Raw genomic sequence first — 19279 nt, 5'->3', positions numbered from 1 at the left:
AGAGAGAGAGAGAGAGAGAGAGAGAGAGAGAGAGAGAGAGAGAGAAGTTGCAGTCAGCTGACAGACTTCCTCAGTGCCAATTGTTCCAATCCAAATTTGCACTATCAGGCTAGTTTCTTAACTACAGCCTCTTCATTCTGGTTTTGCCACAACACTGTCTGGCAATATGTTGGTATTACTAATATTGTATTCATATGATTGTATTCATAATTGTTTGGCAGAACACAAATCTCTGATTTGCACATTTTGTTCTTGTGGGGTACCACAGGGTTCTGTATCAGGACCAGTGTGTGTTTTTTTACGGTTGCTTTCACATCACTAAAGGAGGTTTCTTCAATCACCACCATACTACCCAAATGTTTTTGTTTCTAACACAATCAGACGAAGAACTTCTCATTCATGCATTCATTTCATCTAGACGGGACCACTGTACCATTCTGATCTCAGGTCTTCCGCATCACAGCATTAAAAAACACTGGTCCAAATTGCAGCCACCAGAATTTTGGAACTGAACCCAAACATTTGAGCACATAACACAGATTCTGTTCTCACCCCAAGGTTCCCTGTTTGATTCAAGTCAGACTGTAAAATTGTTGCTTTATTACATATAAACATATAGAAGCACCTTCTTCTCTGGCATAACTCTTCAATCTTCCAGATTACACAAGCAGATATTGAGATTTTAAAGAGTAAAAACCTTTCTAGGTTCACTCTCATTCAAATGAATGGCTGTGTTCTAAGAAGTGTTTGAATCATATTCATATCCATTACAGCACAAGTTCTCTCATGATTAAACTACTCCTAAAACAATTCATTGATTAGTTGAGAAGTGATAAATCATTTAATTATGGTGTAAAATCTAAACCATTGTCAAGTCTTTTAAATACTTTTGGAGAGATCAGACAAGCAATTACATTTTTCAACCAATTTGTCATGAATGTTGTGATTTTATATCCTGAATAATTAATGGAGTCACTAAAAAGTAATTAGAGGATTTTAAAATAATAAAATGTCTTTTCTTGCAACTTTATTGACATTTACAGACATTTCGGTCCCGAGAGTAAATATTTAAAAAAAAGATGAATGTACAAAAAATTATTGAAGATTTCACACAGGACCCATGGAAGTGTTTTTTAGTTTTTTATTGAGTAAAAATGATATAAAGGTTGCTGTAGGAAGTACATAAACATAACAAAATGCATCAATGCTTTTCCACTAATCAAAAGAAGTATAAAAATAGCACAGAATCTGTTCTTTTGAAATGCTTTTGCACTTTAGATCCATAAAAAAAGCTTTCAGCAAAATAAAAGAAAATCCTCAAATGGAATCCTGATAAAATATATCGCACTAAAAGGTTGTAGTACAAAAAATTAGAAACTTCTGATATTCACACGCAAGCCTACAAATGTACTCAAATTGTTTTACATCTAACATAACACATATCAAAAACCTATTGATTAAAATGCTCTATAATGTGCTAGGACATTACACATTTAACGAAAGCTCTATACTGTTAATATATACTGTATGTGACAGTTTTTTTTTTGCGTACTGTTCTCAAGCAAAACATTCAACAAACTCAGCAGTATTAATTAAGAATGTAAACAATTACTTTTTGGTTTTTTTAAAGGACTCAAAAATCAGACTAAAGAGGCTCCTGGTGGCACTTTAAGGGGTATTTTGAGCACCATATAAGAGTTATAAATTTCTTAATGAACTGGTCATTTAAACATGGAAGAAAAAAAAGAAGGCTTGTGCATTTTGTGTTAAAAAAAAGTAGTTCTTGGTCAAACAAGAGAGTTAAAACACTTGTAAACCTTTCTATCAATACAGTACTCAAAACATTGTGTAAAAATTAAAGTTCCAGTGAAAAAATACAAGCTATATATAGACAGGGCATATTGGAGCATAAAGCTACAGTGTATATTCACAGAAAAGAGGTCCTACAGGAGGAGTGATGTACAGTTGCCCCTTTGTCTGAGGTAATGCCCATTTAGTAGGATTTGGTGACAGTCGACAACATCGAAAAATTCCTCCAGTTATCAAAACAAAACAAAAAGATAGTTCAAAGGAATATACCAATTTTTTGTGAGTTTAGTTAGTTCACATCAAGAGAATTGGCACCAAAATAAACTGTTCAGTAAATCCCTCTGTCTGGTGAACATGCTAAAGCTTAAGCATACAGAATGACATGTCATTTCAGGCAAAAAATGGCAATGTGTAAAATTATTAAGTAGTATTAAAAAACATTATTGCAATAACTGTGTTTGAAGTCTCACAGGAAAACAGTTCTTCTGGCAACAAATGTGCACCACATCAGACAGTTAGGCTACTTGTAATTACTGATACATACTGTATACCAAAGCATGTGCACCACACAGAACAAAGCAGAGCATCAACCAGCATTATAGAGATGATTTTTGATCTTGTCAAATGTTTGGGAAACTTAAAAAAACGCATATAAAACAAGATTAGTCAGTGGTAGTTTACAAGAAATATTGCGTGTTGGCCAGTGTTTCCCACCTTTTTGCTTTTTAAAACCACATTTACGCACAGTGACACTCGTTCTTTCCTGGATTCAAGTTAACGTCTTTGAACCAGGTTCACTCACATGTAGCTGACATCACTGACATCCAGCCATTACAGTGAGCTAAAACAATGGTATTTTTTTTTCACGATAAAATCTAAACTTCTGCAGCAGGATAAATGGCATCACTCGTTAATTCTTAGCTGTCTGGAATGGTCCCCAAAAGACAATCTCTAGATCTGTGTTTTTGCATCGGCTTGTTTCAAGTTTTACACCATCTATACAAAAACATTTTAATATAATCTTTGATAAACATTTTTTTTCCGTTTTTTTTGCTCATATGAAGTCATCTCAAAGTAAAATACAACAAGCTAAACTATAGTATTTTTCTTTACAACAATTAACAACAACAAAACTATGAATATGAACTAAATATAAAGACAAACCCTGCTTCATCTCCAGGTTAGCCTGCAGTGCACGAGCTTCCATTGCTGAATGTAATTTCCTACGGAGCACTTTTTTTCTTTCCATATTCAAATCTAAATATGTTGTAATTTTAACGAAGTTAAAAAGATTATTTTCTTAGCATTGAACAACCACAATGCTTTCACAGTACCTGTGTGGCTTAGACTAACAGGATATGTTTTTGTTGAATGCTGTTTCTGTTTTATTTATCAATTTATTTTTAATAATTCAGTACAGTTGTGGATATTTATTATCTTAGAATTTGGACAGATAGCCCCAATATAATTTCTAGACAAACCCCTTTTTTTGAGAAAATACATTCAGGCCGGATTCTAGTGGAACAGCATGTAGGCCCAAATATGTCCATCTAATGACTTTGGTTCAAGTGTTTTTTTTATTACCAGCCTGTTGTCACACATTTTAATCATCAGCTAAATGGAGGCATAAACATCCTCTGAAATTTTGACACATCCTACAAAAAAAGTTTGATACAGCGCAGTAAAAAGCTGTACCTTTGGTTGTGTGTTGTTCTCTCTTTTCTACAACTACTAAGTGTTGTCAACTTAAAAGCAATACCTTCTAAGGGCATTTCAAACGAAAGAAAATCCTGTTCAGATCCCTGTACGGTCTAATCTGAATCAACAAAACAGGTAAGTCAGGTTTCGCCATCTTTCCCTTTAAACTCAGCTGAACCTCCAGAGACAAAAGCACTCTCCTGGCCTCGGTTATGGATGATATAATCAGTGATACTATGGGCAGAATCACAGCCTATGCTTTATTTGTTTATCTCTGTGTTAGTGTGTTATGTGTGTTTAAGGCTGCAGTGCATTATCACCAGGAGGGCTGGACACAAAAACAGCTATTCTCACTATTTTCCAGCTACACTGATTTGAAATGAAACTTGTTATTCTCCTGCAAGAGTGGAGAGAAATTTCCGGCTCTTCACAAAATGTGGCGGGCGGCCGATGTTCCTCGGAGTTAGTATCACAATGGAAAAGCTGGTGTGTGTAAATGGCTTCTCTTTGCTGATGATGGCTGGCGTCTATTCACAAGCGAAGTAGTCTTTCAGTGGAGCGAACAGATGCCTGATGACGGGGACGCTCCAGGACCGGCCCAGGAGCCTCTGTCTGGCACCGCGACCCATGTTGGACACGTCTGTGTAGTGGACAGGGAAGCCAAAGATCCTGCAGGGTAACAAACACACAACCACTATTACAATCAATGTCACCATGGTGCTTAAGCACTGTGACCATAGAAAAAGAATAGGAGCAGAACGGACATTCCCATTCAAATCAACGTAGCAGGATGGTCGGAGCGGCGGCCATTTTTATGTGTACCGATGCCATTGCGACCACCATAGCAACTGACATCAATTGCCATTTTCATTGGTACTATTGAAACGACTATGGACAACAGTTCAATGTCCGTTCAACTGCTATTCAATTTATATGGGTATGACACTCAAGATTTGTATCATTAGCTTAAGTGTTAGATCCAACTAAATTACTTATATATTTGATCTTCTGAAGGGTCTTTCTGTGTGTGTTTGTGTGTGTGTGTGTGTGTGTTTCCTGCTAACCTCTCCAGCTCAGTGCACCAAAGTATGTCCTCTTTCCCGTTCATCAGCACAGGGAAGTGTTGATCCTTCCCTTGTTTGATGGAGTTGGAGCGGGTAGTGATGGTGCGCACCTTCCCAAACTATGAAACAACAAAAACATGGTCAAACAAGAGACCAAGTAACACATTATAAAAGTGTAAACTGTGAAGAGTGACTTTGTTCAGTATTCTGTAGACGTATCAAACCTTTGCAACTCTGCCGTGATCCAGACAATCCTGCAGCTCCAGCTTGTCCATCCCAGAGGCACACAGACGCCTGAAACGTAGAGGTATAATCACACACATATATATATTGTATATATCATAAGCAAAACCCACACAAAACATCTCTGTGTAGATTACAGTAACACTTTTAGCCTTACAGTAGATACCGTGGTGTAACATGTAGGGATGCAACTTATTAATTAACTGATTGATTGTTTGGTCTGAAAAATTTCAGACAAATTTCAGAAAAAAGTAAAAAATGTCCATCCCAGTTTCTCAAAGGTGATGTCTTTAAAGGTCATGTTTTGTCAGTCCAAAACCCAAAAATATTAAATTAAATATGATATAATGGAGTTTCTGTCATTTTTGTATGGAAGATTACTTTAACTGTCATTATTTTTTGGTCAATTTCACTAATCGATAAGTTGAATATTCGTTGCAGCTCTGGCAACATATTAATCACAACTACCTGTTCCTACCTGTTCATGCCCGGCAGGTTTCCCCAGAAGTATCGGGCCCGGTGAGCAGCAGAGACCTCAATAGCATCAATCATCACAGGGTTACACTGCAAAAAAAACACACACCAAAACACACATTGATTACTCAATCAAACTCATGGTAATAAAGCAGCGCAGCACTGCTGGATTAGCTCCGCTGCTATTTAAAAATAAACTTAAATAGCTATCTTGCTTGTTTCAAAAGTGACATATTATCTTTTTAAATAAATACCTTGTGGTGTTTCAAATGTATTTGTAAAAGTAAATACATTTAAATAATGATTCAAAGAAACTTTAAACAGACTTTTAAGTGTTACATTTGAGAATGGAGTTTTGTTACCTTGTCCTATATTTCTTTAAATAGGGAAATTAGTCTGGTAGTCTGTTCAGTAACTTGCAAAATAGTCTTAAAAATAAGCATGAAAAGAATAGTGATAACATCGTGTTCCTGCCTAAAAAGAATTATGATATGATATTTTTTTGTCATGTCCCCCACCTCAGGGTTAGGTCTAACATTAGGCTTCAGGTCGAGGTCTTGAACTACTTCTTTCGCTACACATGAACAAAATTTAATAATTATCTGTCGTTGTTGGACGTCTTTGGTTTATGTTTTTGATATTTTGCAGCTGTTTACACTCTACAGTCCATATAACTCACCTCTAGGAATCGTGAGATGTCCCTCCTGTCATTGACGCCCATGGCGACCACGTTCTCGAACATCCAGAAGAACGGCCTGTCTTCTCCTTCTTTGGGTTTGGCCTCGCTCAGCAGACGGTAAAACTCGAAGAACAGCCTCCCTGTGCCTTCTGTAGAAACAAAGCACCGTCAGTACAGACTGACCTTCTCCTTAATGAGATTTGGGGATATAGGCCCCTCCCAGTGGCCACTCCAGATAACATTTTAAAGATGAAACACTCAGTATATTTGAGGTTGGCCATTTTTTGGGGGGGTATCAGAAACAGCCTTTTGTCAATTAATAAAAACTAAAGGCATTCAGCTAAACTCATACAAATTTAAATTAAATGACTAACAGAGATTAACCACTACAGCCATTTACTGCTCAAATTCTTGTTGACATTGGTGCAAAACAAATTTTACTGAAAGAAATTCTCCGACGTGACTTCCTCTGGCAGGTACCTACCATAGAGCCCTTTCCTGGCAGGATTGACGATTGACAGGTCGTTGCAGGGACTTCCTCCTATCACCAGGTCAAATGGACCCCAGTCGAGAAGCTGAGAGAGACAACAGCACCACCGAGTGTTAGACTGAGGAAGTGGCAGCTACTGCATGAATATAACAACAAAACATCAACGGAAAACAAAGTAGAACTCACTCAGTAAAATATTCCCAATTTTTCATGCATTTTCAGCAACTAATACTTAACACTCAAACCACTTTTTTCAGCTGAAATATAATGTATATGGGTATTGAGAGAGTTGTTGATGGATTCAGGATTCTGGTCCAAATCTTGACATTTTAGTGCAAATAATTTGAATTCTACATATTGTGTTATAAACACACCAATCCGGACTCTTCAGACTGCAGAAGGAGGAGTATTAGTGAAGAGTAGCTGTTACCCTTTCAACTAGGGTTTCAATCTCTAGTGCTAATGCTAATAGATAGCATATATATTCATCATAATTAAATATCGCAATCATTTGCTTTTGTCCCACTGTTCCTACCACATCTGCCTTTATCAAAACAGGAAGGAAGTATTAATATTTTAACTTTTATGCGCCTATAAAAACTGCTAGAGAAACACAAAGTGCATCACAAGAGAGTGCAAGCCGGGCCACCACATGAAAAACGTATCATCCTATAAGTACCATAGGCAAACCATGGGTTTGCTGGCATTGCGTTCCTAATGACGCGTCTCGTGATGTTTTAAACAACATTTGTTGGGGGGAGCTTTAAACTGCCACTAAGTAGATACAACTGATCATTTTCAACAGGTATGTTCCTGACACTTGAAACTATTTCTTTCTTACGTTTTTCTTGGTGATGTTCCTGACATCATGGACGTAATGGATCTTTCCTTCATGTCTGACAACACCCACTGAGATGGATTCCTCGCACACTTCTGACGCCACATACTGGTCCACCTTAAAACCCAGGTCCCTTAAAACCAGGTAGCCTGGAAGCACAGACAGTTTGCATGATGACCTGCTGCGTTTTAGGTGAATTAAACATCAAATGGCCAAGACATCAGTGCAAATACATTCATTCGCTGTCTGTTTCTTGTCATCCAAACACTCGTCCTCACCAGTGGCAATGCCGTCAAACAGGGAGAGGACTCTGATTGGTCGTCTCTGCTCTGCAGGGATTGCTGGGAAAATCTTTGGTTTCTCCTGGAAGAGAAAAATTAAGACAAATCGTATTTGAGGCTAATTCTTATCTGGGCAGCTAAATATGTCAAAAGATAATGTTTTCATAAGTTAAGTCATTTTAAATGGCTGTCAATATTACAGGAGTTAAAGATTCTTCAACAGTGACAAATACATTTCACTGCATTACTAAAACATGCTCTTATCTTCGTTTCTGATAAGCTGATGATCTGCTCTGCTGATTCCATTCAAACTTTCTCATTTGCTCTTTGATACATTTTTCTACAAATGTTGAACTTTGAAAGTCATAGATTACTTTTTTTGCAGGATCGTTGGACTGCATTGCACATTAGGTTGTTCAATTGTTTGTATTTAGCTGACTTCCTGTTCGCTGCTGATCTAATCCGATCACGCTTGTCCTTGCAGGTCTGGCTACTGAATTTCACTTCAGTTAATTTCAGTTTGAGGTATTTCAGAAATGTGGTGAGAAGAAGAGATGAAACATAAGAGAAGAAAAACATAGAGCAGTGAGTTTCGACCTTTTTGGTTTGTGACACTTTAAACGGAAGAAATACCTTCTACTGTCACATAAGTCTTTTTACATTGTTTTATCTGAATAATCTTTAGCGATCCGAAGAGGTAAAACCTTGCAGTATTTCATAGTAAAAAGCAGAGACTTGAAAAAAGGCAGAAAATATAGAAAAATCTTGTTCATCATTTTGCTACCCCACAGATTCATCTTGGTTGGGAAACACTGATATTAAGTATACGCAGAAATATTTACAGACAAAGAAAAATATACATTTGTTCACAAAAATTAAACTTTTGTCAAACATCTGTGAAAAAACTACAAAGTCACTCACAAACTCCTGTCCATTGTCGCTGGTGAAGAAAACCTGCAGCTTGATGCTCCAGTCGTGCCGTCGCTTCAGGATGCCGTACTGCAGCAGCGGCTGGCACATGTAGCATCGCCACGGGTCCAGATAGCGAGCGCTGTTAGACGCTCCGGGATCCACCAGGATGTCCAGACAGTCCACACAGAAACACCTGGAAGGAAGAGAGGAGACGAGGTGAACGGACAGATAGACACATTGGTGGGGAAGTTAGTAGGTCATGCATTGTGTGTACTGTTACTTTGTGTGTGTGTGTGTGTTTGTGTGTCGGACCTGCAGCAGTTGGCGTTGCCGCAGAGCAAAACCTCTCGACCTCCGCAGCAAACGGTGCAGTAGGACTGGTAACCGTCATCGTCATACATGTAGGACATCTCCAGGTACACGTCCTGAACACACACACACACACACACACAGAAAAAAAATCACAAAAATACATCTGGCTTTAGTTACACTGTCACACTGACATTGCTGCACATCGGCAACAAATTAAAGAAAATCATCTTCAAACATGCACTCCGTTGCAAATTTATTAAGTATATTTTAAAATAATGCAGTCTAATACAACATTCCTGTAATAGAGCCTCCCTTCATGAAGGTGATAATGTGCAGTTTGTGTTGTGTGGATTCAGCTGCACGATCATTTTGGAGGCTTCGGTTTGTGGATCTCAGGGGAGCTTTTTAACATGTTCGAGTGCAACTACTGCATGCTCAATTATCTCAAGCTTCAAATAAGTATTTTAGGACATCTTGACTACTTATAGCGAGACACCTTAAAGATGGCTCTATTTCATTTACAGTCGGTGTCCCAGTGCCAGAGCCATGGGACTGGAGCACTCAAATGAAATGCAGCCAGTCATCATTTTTACTGGTATGACAAGTCAACATGTGTGCCATGGAGAAAGTCTATTGACAAGGACCTCTGAATGCAACACAAACATGACCAACATGGCTGAGCAGAAAGCGCCTCCTTCAGGAACCCGTGAAAACGTCACACTGAATAATTCAATGGGTTAAGCTACTGATTGTGGAAAATAGTAAATTGTGTTGTTGCTCTACCTTGCATGTTTGGCACAGGCCTCCTTCAAACAGTGGGTGGAAGGTTGCTGCTCTCATCTTTCCACAAGAGAGACAGAAATCTGTAAAAAATTAAACAACACGGTTAATAATTCACAAATGAATACACACAGAAACACACAATGTGAAAGTTTGAGTCTCTACCTTCTATACTTCTTTTATTCTTCAGAACTTCATTCACCATTTGTTCTGAGAGGAAAAGAAGGACAATGTTATAAAGTAACACATTTTCATTTAGGGATGTCTCAAACACGTGTACTATCCCGCCAGGGACAATGGGACTCTTTTAGTCTTAAGCCCTTTATTAGCTTCACATTTTCCTGCACAATTTGTAACGCAGGTTTTTTTTCAATGTCCTAAGCCAATCTCTAATAAATACCCTACTCTACACGACAGTACACTCAGCCAAATAAAACTGATGCAAAAATAATAACGCAAGAAACATAAGCTAATCTGGACCACAAAAAAAATACCAAACGTCGCATTTTATTTCCCTTTTAAACCTTTAACAGACAAAAAGCAGGAAAACTAAAAAGTTCAAGCTCCAAACAATGCAATGTACCTCTGCTGTAGGACTCCTCGGGGGCGGCCTTGTTCTTACAGAGGCTGACTCTGGGCCGCTTGGCGCTGGGGAAATATTCTGGCAGGGAAACATCGAGGACCTGGTGGTCCAGAGGGTTACTGTCTGCAGGGAGACACAAGAACAGTCAGACTTTACTATCATTTCATCACTGAATGGCACATTTGGAGGCACTTTGTTTTGTGATGAACAGTAAGCGACTGGTCTGGTGCTGCTGCCTTGCTCACCGGCAGTGTGTGTAGGTTTGAGCCCCTCCTCTCCTTTGGGCAGGAAGCCGCCGTTGGCCCACTCCAGCATGGGTTTGACCTGGTCATCTAGAATGTCCGACTCGCAGGGAGGAAACTTCTTCTCCGCCCGGACACTGGACATCTGTGATAAAGAGATAAAAACTGTTTAAAGATATATATTTAAAGATATTTAAAAGCATCAAACATAAGGCTTTGCTCTCGGCTTCCCGGCTCATTTAAAAAAAGAAAGAGACAGATTGTACGAGTGAGCTGAGAGGGCAGGCAGTGTAAAAGAGAGAGAGACAACCCGGCAGTCCTCTCTCATTACAGTCTTTTTTATGGACAGGACCAGACAGTGATAGTGAGGAGGAATCCCTTTCAGACATGCATCCGTTTGTTTTACTTGGTATCTGATGCACACACCATATACATATAAACTAGTGCTGGGCAACGATTAAAATATTTAATTGCGATTAATCGCATTGTTATGGCAAAGTTTAATAATGAATTCAAAAGTAGTGTATTGCGCACTTTTATTTTAAAAGTACTGCTATATGAACAAAAGGGTAATAACATTTGGTTCACGAGATGCAGGTAGCATGTTTTATACTAAATGTGAATATAATTCATACTTTGTTGGCATCTTATTCTGAAAATCGGATGTTCGTCTGAAGAAACCGGATGTTGTCTCACGTTAATCTTTAGGCTAACTTTCAAAGTCCTTCGCTCGCTCCCGATCTGTGGCGTTTAAATGTGTTTACCGTGAATTTCAGCATATAGGTGCACTAAAATTACTGACTATAGGATGTTTGCTGGCTTTTATCCCACTGTTCTTGTCATCCTATTGTTGTTATGTATATGTATTGTCTCTTGTCTTTCAATAAAAAAAATAAAAAATAAAAAATAAAAAAATTATAATAAATTTAAAAAATGCGTTAACGCGCGATAAAATAATTGTCGGCGTTAATTAATGAATGCGTTAACGCGAAATTAACACGTTAACTTGCCCAGCACTAATATAAAAACACACACACACACATACGGTGCTGTCTAAACATGCATAAATGCACTTCCAGTGAACCGCCGTTCTCGCCAGGGAAACTACACCAGTGTGTTTTTACAGCAGACCTCAGATCTGAAATATTGTCAGCCACTGACACCTCCCCCGACACACACACAAACACACTCCTACACACAGCCAATGTAATTGGAGACACCTGCACTGAAGAAGAAGAAGAAGAAGAAGAGGAAGACGGCAGATTAACTCTGCCCAGCAACTAAGAACAAAGGTGGTTCATTTCCAAAAGTGGCACCTAATCCACATCTACGCTTACCTCCAGTGCTTGGAAGATAGCTCTGCGGTAGGAGGCCAGTTTGGTGTAGGAGGCCTGGCTGAAGAACTTGGGGAAGGCAGTGATGGAGTCCAGTTTGTCTGCTGAAACCTAGAGGGGAAGAAAGCATGGCATCAAACAAAGTACGACGTGTGCAACTATTATATGATTTCTCTCCCCCCCCTTCCTCCTTCAGTCTGTCTGATTTGCTTCTTCCCTCCTCACCTCAGAGAACTTTCCATCTCCAAACCACTGCAGCCACCTCATGCCGTTGCTGGCCTGCCGTTTGCCAGTGGCGCGCCACGTCACCACGATGCCGGGCCACCAGGAAAAGCCCTTGATCTTTCCCCACACCAGCTCACCAATGCCAAAACCCTTGTTGTCCTGGATGGAGGAGGCAGAGTGTAGATGGATAAGGTTAGGATCTTGTACTTTGCACCACTTTACTGATGGAAAAAGTAGGTGGCAGAAGAGAGGACGAATGAAGATAATGGAAAGAGAGTTAGATTGATGGTTTGACAGAAAGCTGTAGAGATATATGTATATATGTAAAGCTGAAAATCTCCCTGGACATTTTAGTTTGGACGAAGACGTAGAAAAGGAAAACTAAAGAAAGAGGAAATAAGCGTTCATATTTTGGGAGAAACATCTCTCCTAAAACTATAACTAAAACTCTGTGCATGGAGTAGAAGATAGAGAAGAACGTATTGCTTCTTCAAGACTAGTTTAACAGTGTTAAAGATAAAAGATAAAAGCAAAGGATGAAAGGAGGAAAGGTGTCAGGAAGAGAACAGAGTAATAAACACAAATTGTGCAAAAACGTTTGTTTCCTCGGGGAAAGGATGAGAAAATAAAATCCTCCTCTTCCCTGTACCAGATTACAAAACCAAATGTTTTGTTGGAGAGAGGACAGAGAATGTAGAGGAGAAGGTTTAGCTGACATTTGAGTAAAGAAACAAATCGTTTACCCTGTTTTTAATTTAAAAAGGTAGTGTCCTTTAAGTATGACAGTATTAAAACAGAGATTGCCCTGCACGGATCAATAAAACGGACATTTTTTTAAGATGAAATGTCCATATCTTTAAAGCATCACAACATAAACTGAATCGTGTTTGTCCACCTTGACATCACTCTACACCTGTATGAAAACACATTGTAGCCTGATTTCCTCATTTGCTAAGGAATGTTTCCTTTATGTCTGCTGTTAGCTTTGCAATTTAAAGAAGACATCAAACATCCCTGATAAAACCATAATTGACCCATTTTTCTTTCTTTCTTTTGCAAATTATGTGTGCTAGTTTTTGAGCAGGTGTGAATTCTATGCTTGCAAACAAATCCCAGTTGAGCCCAGGCTATGTGATCCTTCAGTCCGCCTTGAGAGAGAAAACCCATCAGGCTTTGAAAGGATGATACGCTCCACTGACTTCAGCCTGGGTCGAGTGAAAACACACACGCCAACACAATGAGACGCATCAGCATGCACAAAAAAAGCAAGTGTACTGTGAGATTCTGTGCACACAGACCTGAGACATGCAGATCTTTATAAGCATGCACCACACACACACACACACACACACACACACACACACACACACACATAGGCCCTGTCACGACTTGACTTGAACTATTGATACAGAGCATGTGTGTGTGTGTGTGTGTTTGTGGCCACCTGCACTAACACAAGGCCAGGTGGGGGAGGTTCTGTGATCTGTGAAGGGAGTTACCCTCCTCTTTCTATTACTGCCAAACCTTCACTTCCCCTTTTTGAAATAAGCTGCCTCTCCTGCTTTGACACAGCTGTCTCTCTCTTTTTCGTTCCCTTTGCACGTCCTCAACCCTTTTCCAAGATTTCTTTAAGGGTCAGGGTGTGCTATAGGACAATTTTGGTTTATAAATACTTAAAATGCCTCTGCAATCTGCCTTTAAAGAGAGATCGTTAGTATCGTGCTATGTATCGCTTCTATGGCTCCGGTGTTTCGCCTGCGAACAGCGGAGCAACACCGCTGCAAAATGGTAACATATGAACATATAAAAAAAATCCCCCCAAACGCAATAAACTTGCTATCGCTACTTTAAGCTGCCAGAGTCGGGGACAAGCGAGGATGATAGATCAGACACCCCAAGACATTGCCACCGTTTAGGTTAATGGAGCGGAAGACAGAGGTGAAGTGACGATAGCGTTGTCGGTACCGGTTACCCACAAACGTCACGCTAACATGCTGACGGAATCAGTGTTTTTGTGTTTTTAGCTGAGCTGGACCAGAGAATAATCAGTTAAAACAGATCAGTGGTGCTGTTTTGCCCTCTCCGTGAAGTTGGCTGGAAGGGATGTAATGCAGCCTTTTCATGTAGATGAGCACTGCAACGGACTCTGTTTAAAAAATAGCATTTTAAATGCCACATTGTTTGTCAACAACCAGTCATGTGATAAATCAGGAGGAATGTGGCCTTGTGGGCTCTGATTAATTTAGCATGCAGTTAACACAACAGTCATAATGTTGTTTTAATGAAAACTCAACTCCTGACATTTTCTCCTGGCTTTCTTCCCCGCTGTTTCAGAAGGAGGAAATATCGGAAGTAACAGCGAACCTGCTTTAAAAGTAACATATTTTCTTTTTAAATAAATGCTGTGTGGCGGATCTAATTTATGGAGATTTGGAAAAAGAACTGATAAATATTTAAATAGACTTTAAATAATTACATTGGGGAATGTAATTTGGTTTGGTGTTTTGTTACCTTGTAGGGCTATATTTTTTTTAAATAGGGAAATTAGTTTGGTTGTAATGTTCGGTAACTTGAAAAGCAGTGTTAAAAACCAACATGAATATCAACTGTGATAATGTCGTTGATTGTGATCCTGTCACTGAATCTTTCAACATTTTAAATGAATGCCACAATGATACAAAAACACAACAAACTAAAAAAGTCCCACATATGTGAGTCCAGATTAAACAATCAGAATATTATGTTCAGCATCTGCAGACATACTGTTTTTGTTTCTTTTTCATTCATCTCCCAACTTCCATCAACCTGCCCCCATGAGTGGATGGAGGTCTAGTCTCTAGTCCTGATATGTGATTCACACCCCTCCACCCTTCCTCCTCCAAACACACATCTTACATTGTACTCCGGCTGGATCTCAGAGCTGGATGAGGTGCTGATACTCTGGGCCGAGTCCTTGGAGTCTTGTTCCATCAGCTCGGGACGGGGAGCCTCTGGGACTCCGCCGGACGTAACCGCAGCCACCCGAGGACCACCGCGACCAGCACACTGATGGAGAGAGACAGGGGTGAAGATAAAGATGGAGGTTTATTAGACTCAAAGGAATATTTGTGTGGGAAGCAAAAGAGAGAGAAAGAAGCTTAATTGTTTAACAGTAGATGAAGGGACAAAAAACACTATTTAGCATTTACTTTTGCAGAATCTTTTGGAAAATTGCTTTTGGTTTTCACGGCAATTGGATGGACACCAGAGAGGTAAACAAGAAAGAATAAATGAATCCTTCTTATTCTCTGACGTTTTCAACAGGTTAAACCTGCATCAAAATGTGTTTGTTTTACGACCACATTGTCATAAATGTGGACATCATTACTCTTACCCACAGGCTTTTTATGGAAACGTCAGGATGTTGGGGAGTAAAAAAAATGCTGAACTGACTGAACTGTTCCACTGCGTTGCAAAACTGTTGCACCAGTAACTACGGTAAGCATGGAGGGTCAAAACAACATGTTCGAGTTCATCCTGGGCGAGGGGCAGGAACCCGATTTAGATTATTTTGACATTTGGTGAATCAGAATTAGGCCTGAAAAAAGAAATTCAAATAGGGAAGCGCAAACAATGAAGGAAGTTAGTAGACTAATATGTATTTTAAAATAAACACCACAGCATTTGTAAATGGAAAATATCATGTGGTTTAACATGGGGTAAGAAAAACCAGTGATGTGTGTGTGTGTTTACCAGTAACATGCTGTGCTCCGGTTTGCGGTTCTGTCTGCGAGGTTTGTTGTGTGTGCGCGGTATCAGACCGGCCTGAAAGATGGTTCTGGGTCGAGGCGTCTGTCTCAAACCCAGCTGAGACGCTCCTGAAGTTTTGTCCTGTAAACAAACACAGATAAACACACACTCAGAGGATTGAATTTCACGTCTTCCAAAAGAAGCTTCAATAAATTAAAGTTTGCACGCCTGTGGTCATACCTCGCTGTCGGAGTCCCAGGTAGTTTCCTCCTCCTCAGACTTCTTCCTGCTCCTCTTCCTACTTCCCCCTGAACCTTGGTTACCATCTGAGAGGAGAAACAGCAGGAGATCAACAGAAGGCTCGACAGATGGCTCAAAAAGTAACTCAATATGTTCAAGAGATAATGTGCAAGTAGCAGGACAGTCACTTCTCCAGAAATACATTTCTAGTGAAGGAATATGAAATTCCTTTATAATAAAAGTGAACTTTAATAATGTTTATATTGTATTTTCCATTAAACCTCTAAATCTACAGTTCATATCAGTTCCTTTCTCGTAAATTACAGGAAAATATTAAAGTTTTACCAACTATAGATTAAAGGATTTCAAATACAATGTGCTGTGATACAGAAACAACATAAAACACGTGTCACTGTCGTGTGTGTGTGTGTGTGTGTGTGTGTGTGTGTTACCTTGAGGTGAGGCGGCGTCTCCGTTCTGCTTGGGGCTGAAGGGGGAGGGCGGTTCAGCCGCGGTCAGAGGGCTGTTCTCATTGGTCAGCTCCACGCCACTGTCGTTCTCTGATAGGCCTTTAGCGGGAGGCTTGCCTCCGTTCACCGGCGCCTGAGGATAGAGACAGAGGGAAGGTGACTCATAGACTTTAACCTGATCGACTTTTACTGAAAAGATGCTCAGATTATTAGATTTATTGATTCACTGATTGAAGTGAGGAAGTGAAAGACACTAAAGTTAGGCAAAGATGTGAAGAGTGAGAACAATATGTGGAGAAAAGTGATGAGAGGAGGAGAATAACTACTACTCCCAGGGTGCATTTCTGAGAGAAACATCCAAATTACATGCTTTAAGTTTTGTTCCAAAGACTATGCTGTTGGGAAAACATCATTTTTAAATATACATCTTAAATAATCTTCTGGATTCTGGGTTAATTTTGTATTAATGATCCATCTGATGCATCTAATTAACAGGTACGCTTGTCGATGTTCATGAGTATTTTAATATTTAAACTGAAGAAAAAAATATGATTTCTCAGGGAACACAGCTGAAATTAAAGCTGGAGCGAATGCCATTTTTTTTTTTTTTTTTACATTTAAAGCTTCAATTGATTTTTCTGTCTGTCATCATGTTTTGTCGTCGTCATTCAATTTTTTTTTTTTTTTTTTTTAAACTTGATTTCACTCCCACGATACTTTGCCTCGTGGTAACCAGACTGCTTTGCGACTGGCCACCTGAAGCTGGAGCTACGTGCACATTGAAATCATGACGGGGAAAAGGAAAATCATTCTCTCAATGACAAACTAATGCGCAGTGGGAAAGCACCTGTGGTTGAAGCCACCCTTGTCAAGTAGATTGAAACTTCCTGGTCACATAATGAAACTCTGCCAATCCTCAACTGGCCGTTCACCTGCATGTACCGCCGGCACTGCAGTGACACAGAGCCAGCCAAAAAACGGCAAAGCCTCATGCCTCATGCGAGCCCTTAGAAAAGACAAAGGAATTGGCAGCAAGCCTGTAAAAAGGGAAGCTTTGTATTTCATAACTGTCAATTAGATGGTTATGATAATCATCAGCTCATTGTGATCAATTTGACCCAGACAGACGTGATCACTATCAGTAATTTCCACTGTATTTTGTATTTCATATGAAGCCTTCTATAAGTACTCACTACTATATAGAAGCTAACGAAGAATAAAGAAAGACTCAGAAACAAACAGAGAGTGTTGCCTGTGACAACAGACCTCCACATAGCCTTCACCTGCCAACCCACCCACAGCTGAGGATGATGATGACAGTATGTTTAATGTGCTGGCTGACATCGACAAAGACTGGCAGGATGCAATACGTCCACAACACATACAAGTCGAGTCATAGCTCGGGGTGCTGAACATCCCAAATCTTCTAATCCTCGAAGCACAATGGGCGGTCCCTTTGCCAGACACTTTTGATGGCTTTCCACCTGGGTCACTTGTTTCCAAAAACCTCTTTAGGAGCATTCCCACTAGCCACGTTACCGGCTTATTGTACCAGCTTGTATTGTTTATTGTCTGCTGTTTATGACCAGTAATATTCACTAATATTTTAAGGTTTTTGCACATGAAATGACACAAAACATTTTGTTCAAGCTACGTCTTGCAAGGAATATCACAAGCACTGAAATGTTTTTTTGTTGTGAAAACCAAACACTACCGCTGCAATGGAGCCAATATATTTTGACAATTGACATGTCAGAGACTGTCAGGCGTGCCCGCATGTAAACCTGAGGTTATCCATCTGACTCAACACAAACAACATTATCCGGAGAAGAATAATACAGAGGATTATGAATCTGTGAGAGGCATTAGCTACCAGTGACAGTGAGTCATTACTTTAGAGAGAGAGATCAGCACAGGTGGCCTGAAGGTGAGCAGAAAAGCGTTTTTTCTCTGCATCACTTCATCTCTCACCTCGACAGCGGTGAAGGAGTGAACCTTTGAGGCGCATATCCGTGGCAGCCTTGTTTGGACTTGTGCTTGATACACTTAAAAGTACCGACTTTGCCCACTCAGATTAGAGGAGGGCGGAGTATAAAAGATGTACAGATACTGATGTATTAAGGTAACAGCTAGGAAGATTTAGACACACGTGTCTCTAAAAATGTGTATGTGTGTGTGTGTGTGTGTGTGTGTGTGTGTGTGTGTGTGTGTGTGTGAAAGAGAAAACTATGGATGCACAGCACTGGTAACAAAACATTAGCTACAACTAGATAAATTATAAGAATTAATAAGAATAAATTATGGAAACTATTGTTAACCCTCCGGACCCCAAAATAAAAGTAAAATAAATCATCAAAGTAATTAATCTTGCTTTTCTTCTTTTCTTATGTTTTATGCCATAACTGTGTTATACTGCACAAAAGACATGTTTGAGTTCTGTCTCCTTCTAGCCATGATTGTGCTGTTTCCGTAGAGTGTGCATTGCTACTTTTTAATAAGTTGAATCACTGGGGTGTTCATAATCGCTGCCTGTACGCTTTGACACAAAACATTTCTTCACCATGAAAAGAATAAGAACAAGTGACAGCTCTGAGCTAAATGCTAAACATTCTTTATGGAAAGGTCTGACAATTTAGGTAAAAGATTATTCTTTTTATCTCACAGAAATCAGGTAAAATTAAAACATTCACGAGCCATTTGGCCGCTGCAAACGAGTACATTTTGCAACCAGTATGTGGTTGGTCACATTAAACTCTTGGTTACAGTTGTAACTGTAAACTGTAAAAACAAAACGAATCAAACAGGACTTTAGTTTTATACACAATGAGTCTTTAATTTACAAAATACTGTTGATTTAGTGCAAAAGAGACAAAGAT

The 19279-nt window shown here is 39.5% G+C and overlaps 1 protein-coding gene across 2 annotated transcripts in view; it reads right to left on the bottom strand.

The window, feature by feature from the left end:
• Positions 1 to 1128: 1128 nt before the first annotated feature.
• Positions 1129 to 19279, bottom strand: part of dnmt3bb.1 (DNA (cytosine-5-)-methyltransferase 3 beta, duplicate b.1) — a 32573-nt gene continuing 14422 nt past the window's right edge. For both annotated transcript variants that reach the window (XM_031845004.1, XM_031845003.1), the window contains 20 exons: positions 16386 to 16536; positions 15934 to 16019; positions 15697 to 15834; positions 14860 to 15009; positions 11965 to 12123; positions 11743 to 11850; positions 10409 to 10550; positions 10164 to 10286; positions 9746 to 9790; positions 9584 to 9663; positions 8801 to 8913; positions 8498 to 8681; positions 7574 to 7658; positions 7299 to 7444; positions 6452 to 6542; positions 5968 to 6116; positions 5293 to 5378; positions 4796 to 4865; positions 4572 to 4690; positions 1129 to 4176 (listed from right to left, as the gene is read on the bottom strand). In XM_031845004.1, the coding sequence (XP_031700864.1) occupies positions 4035 to 4176; positions 4572 to 4690; positions 4796 to 4865; positions 5293 to 5378; positions 5968 to 6116; positions 6452 to 6542; positions 7299 to 7444; positions 7574 to 7658; positions 8498 to 8681; positions 8801 to 8913; positions 9584 to 9663; positions 9746 to 9790; positions 10164 to 10286; positions 10409 to 10550; positions 11743 to 11850; positions 11965 to 12123; positions 14860 to 15009; positions 15697 to 15834; positions 15934 to 16019; positions 16386 to 16536 (2367 nt within the window). In that variant the 3' untranslated portion in view covers positions 1129 to 4034. The remainder of the gene's footprint in view (positions 4177 to 4571; positions 4691 to 4795; positions 4866 to 5292; positions 5379 to 5967; positions 6117 to 6451; positions 6543 to 7298; positions 7445 to 7573; positions 7659 to 8497; positions 8682 to 8800; positions 8914 to 9583; positions 9664 to 9745; positions 9791 to 10163; positions 10287 to 10408; positions 10551 to 11742; positions 11851 to 11964; positions 12124 to 14859; positions 15010 to 15696; positions 15835 to 15933; positions 16020 to 16385; positions 16537 to 19279) is intronic.

This window comes from Anarrhichthys ocellatus, unplaced genomic scaffold, assembly GCF_004355925.1.
Source record: "Anarrhichthys ocellatus isolate YVR2014 unplaced genomic scaffold, GSC_Weel_1.0 scaffold5, whole genome shotgun sequence".
Classification (NCBI taxonomy): domain Eukaryota; kingdom Metazoa; phylum Chordata; class Actinopteri; order Perciformes; family Anarhichadidae; genus Anarrhichthys; species Anarrhichthys ocellatus.
Note: the sequence above shows the minus strand (reverse complement) of the source record. Positions and strands in the feature narration are given on the sequence as shown.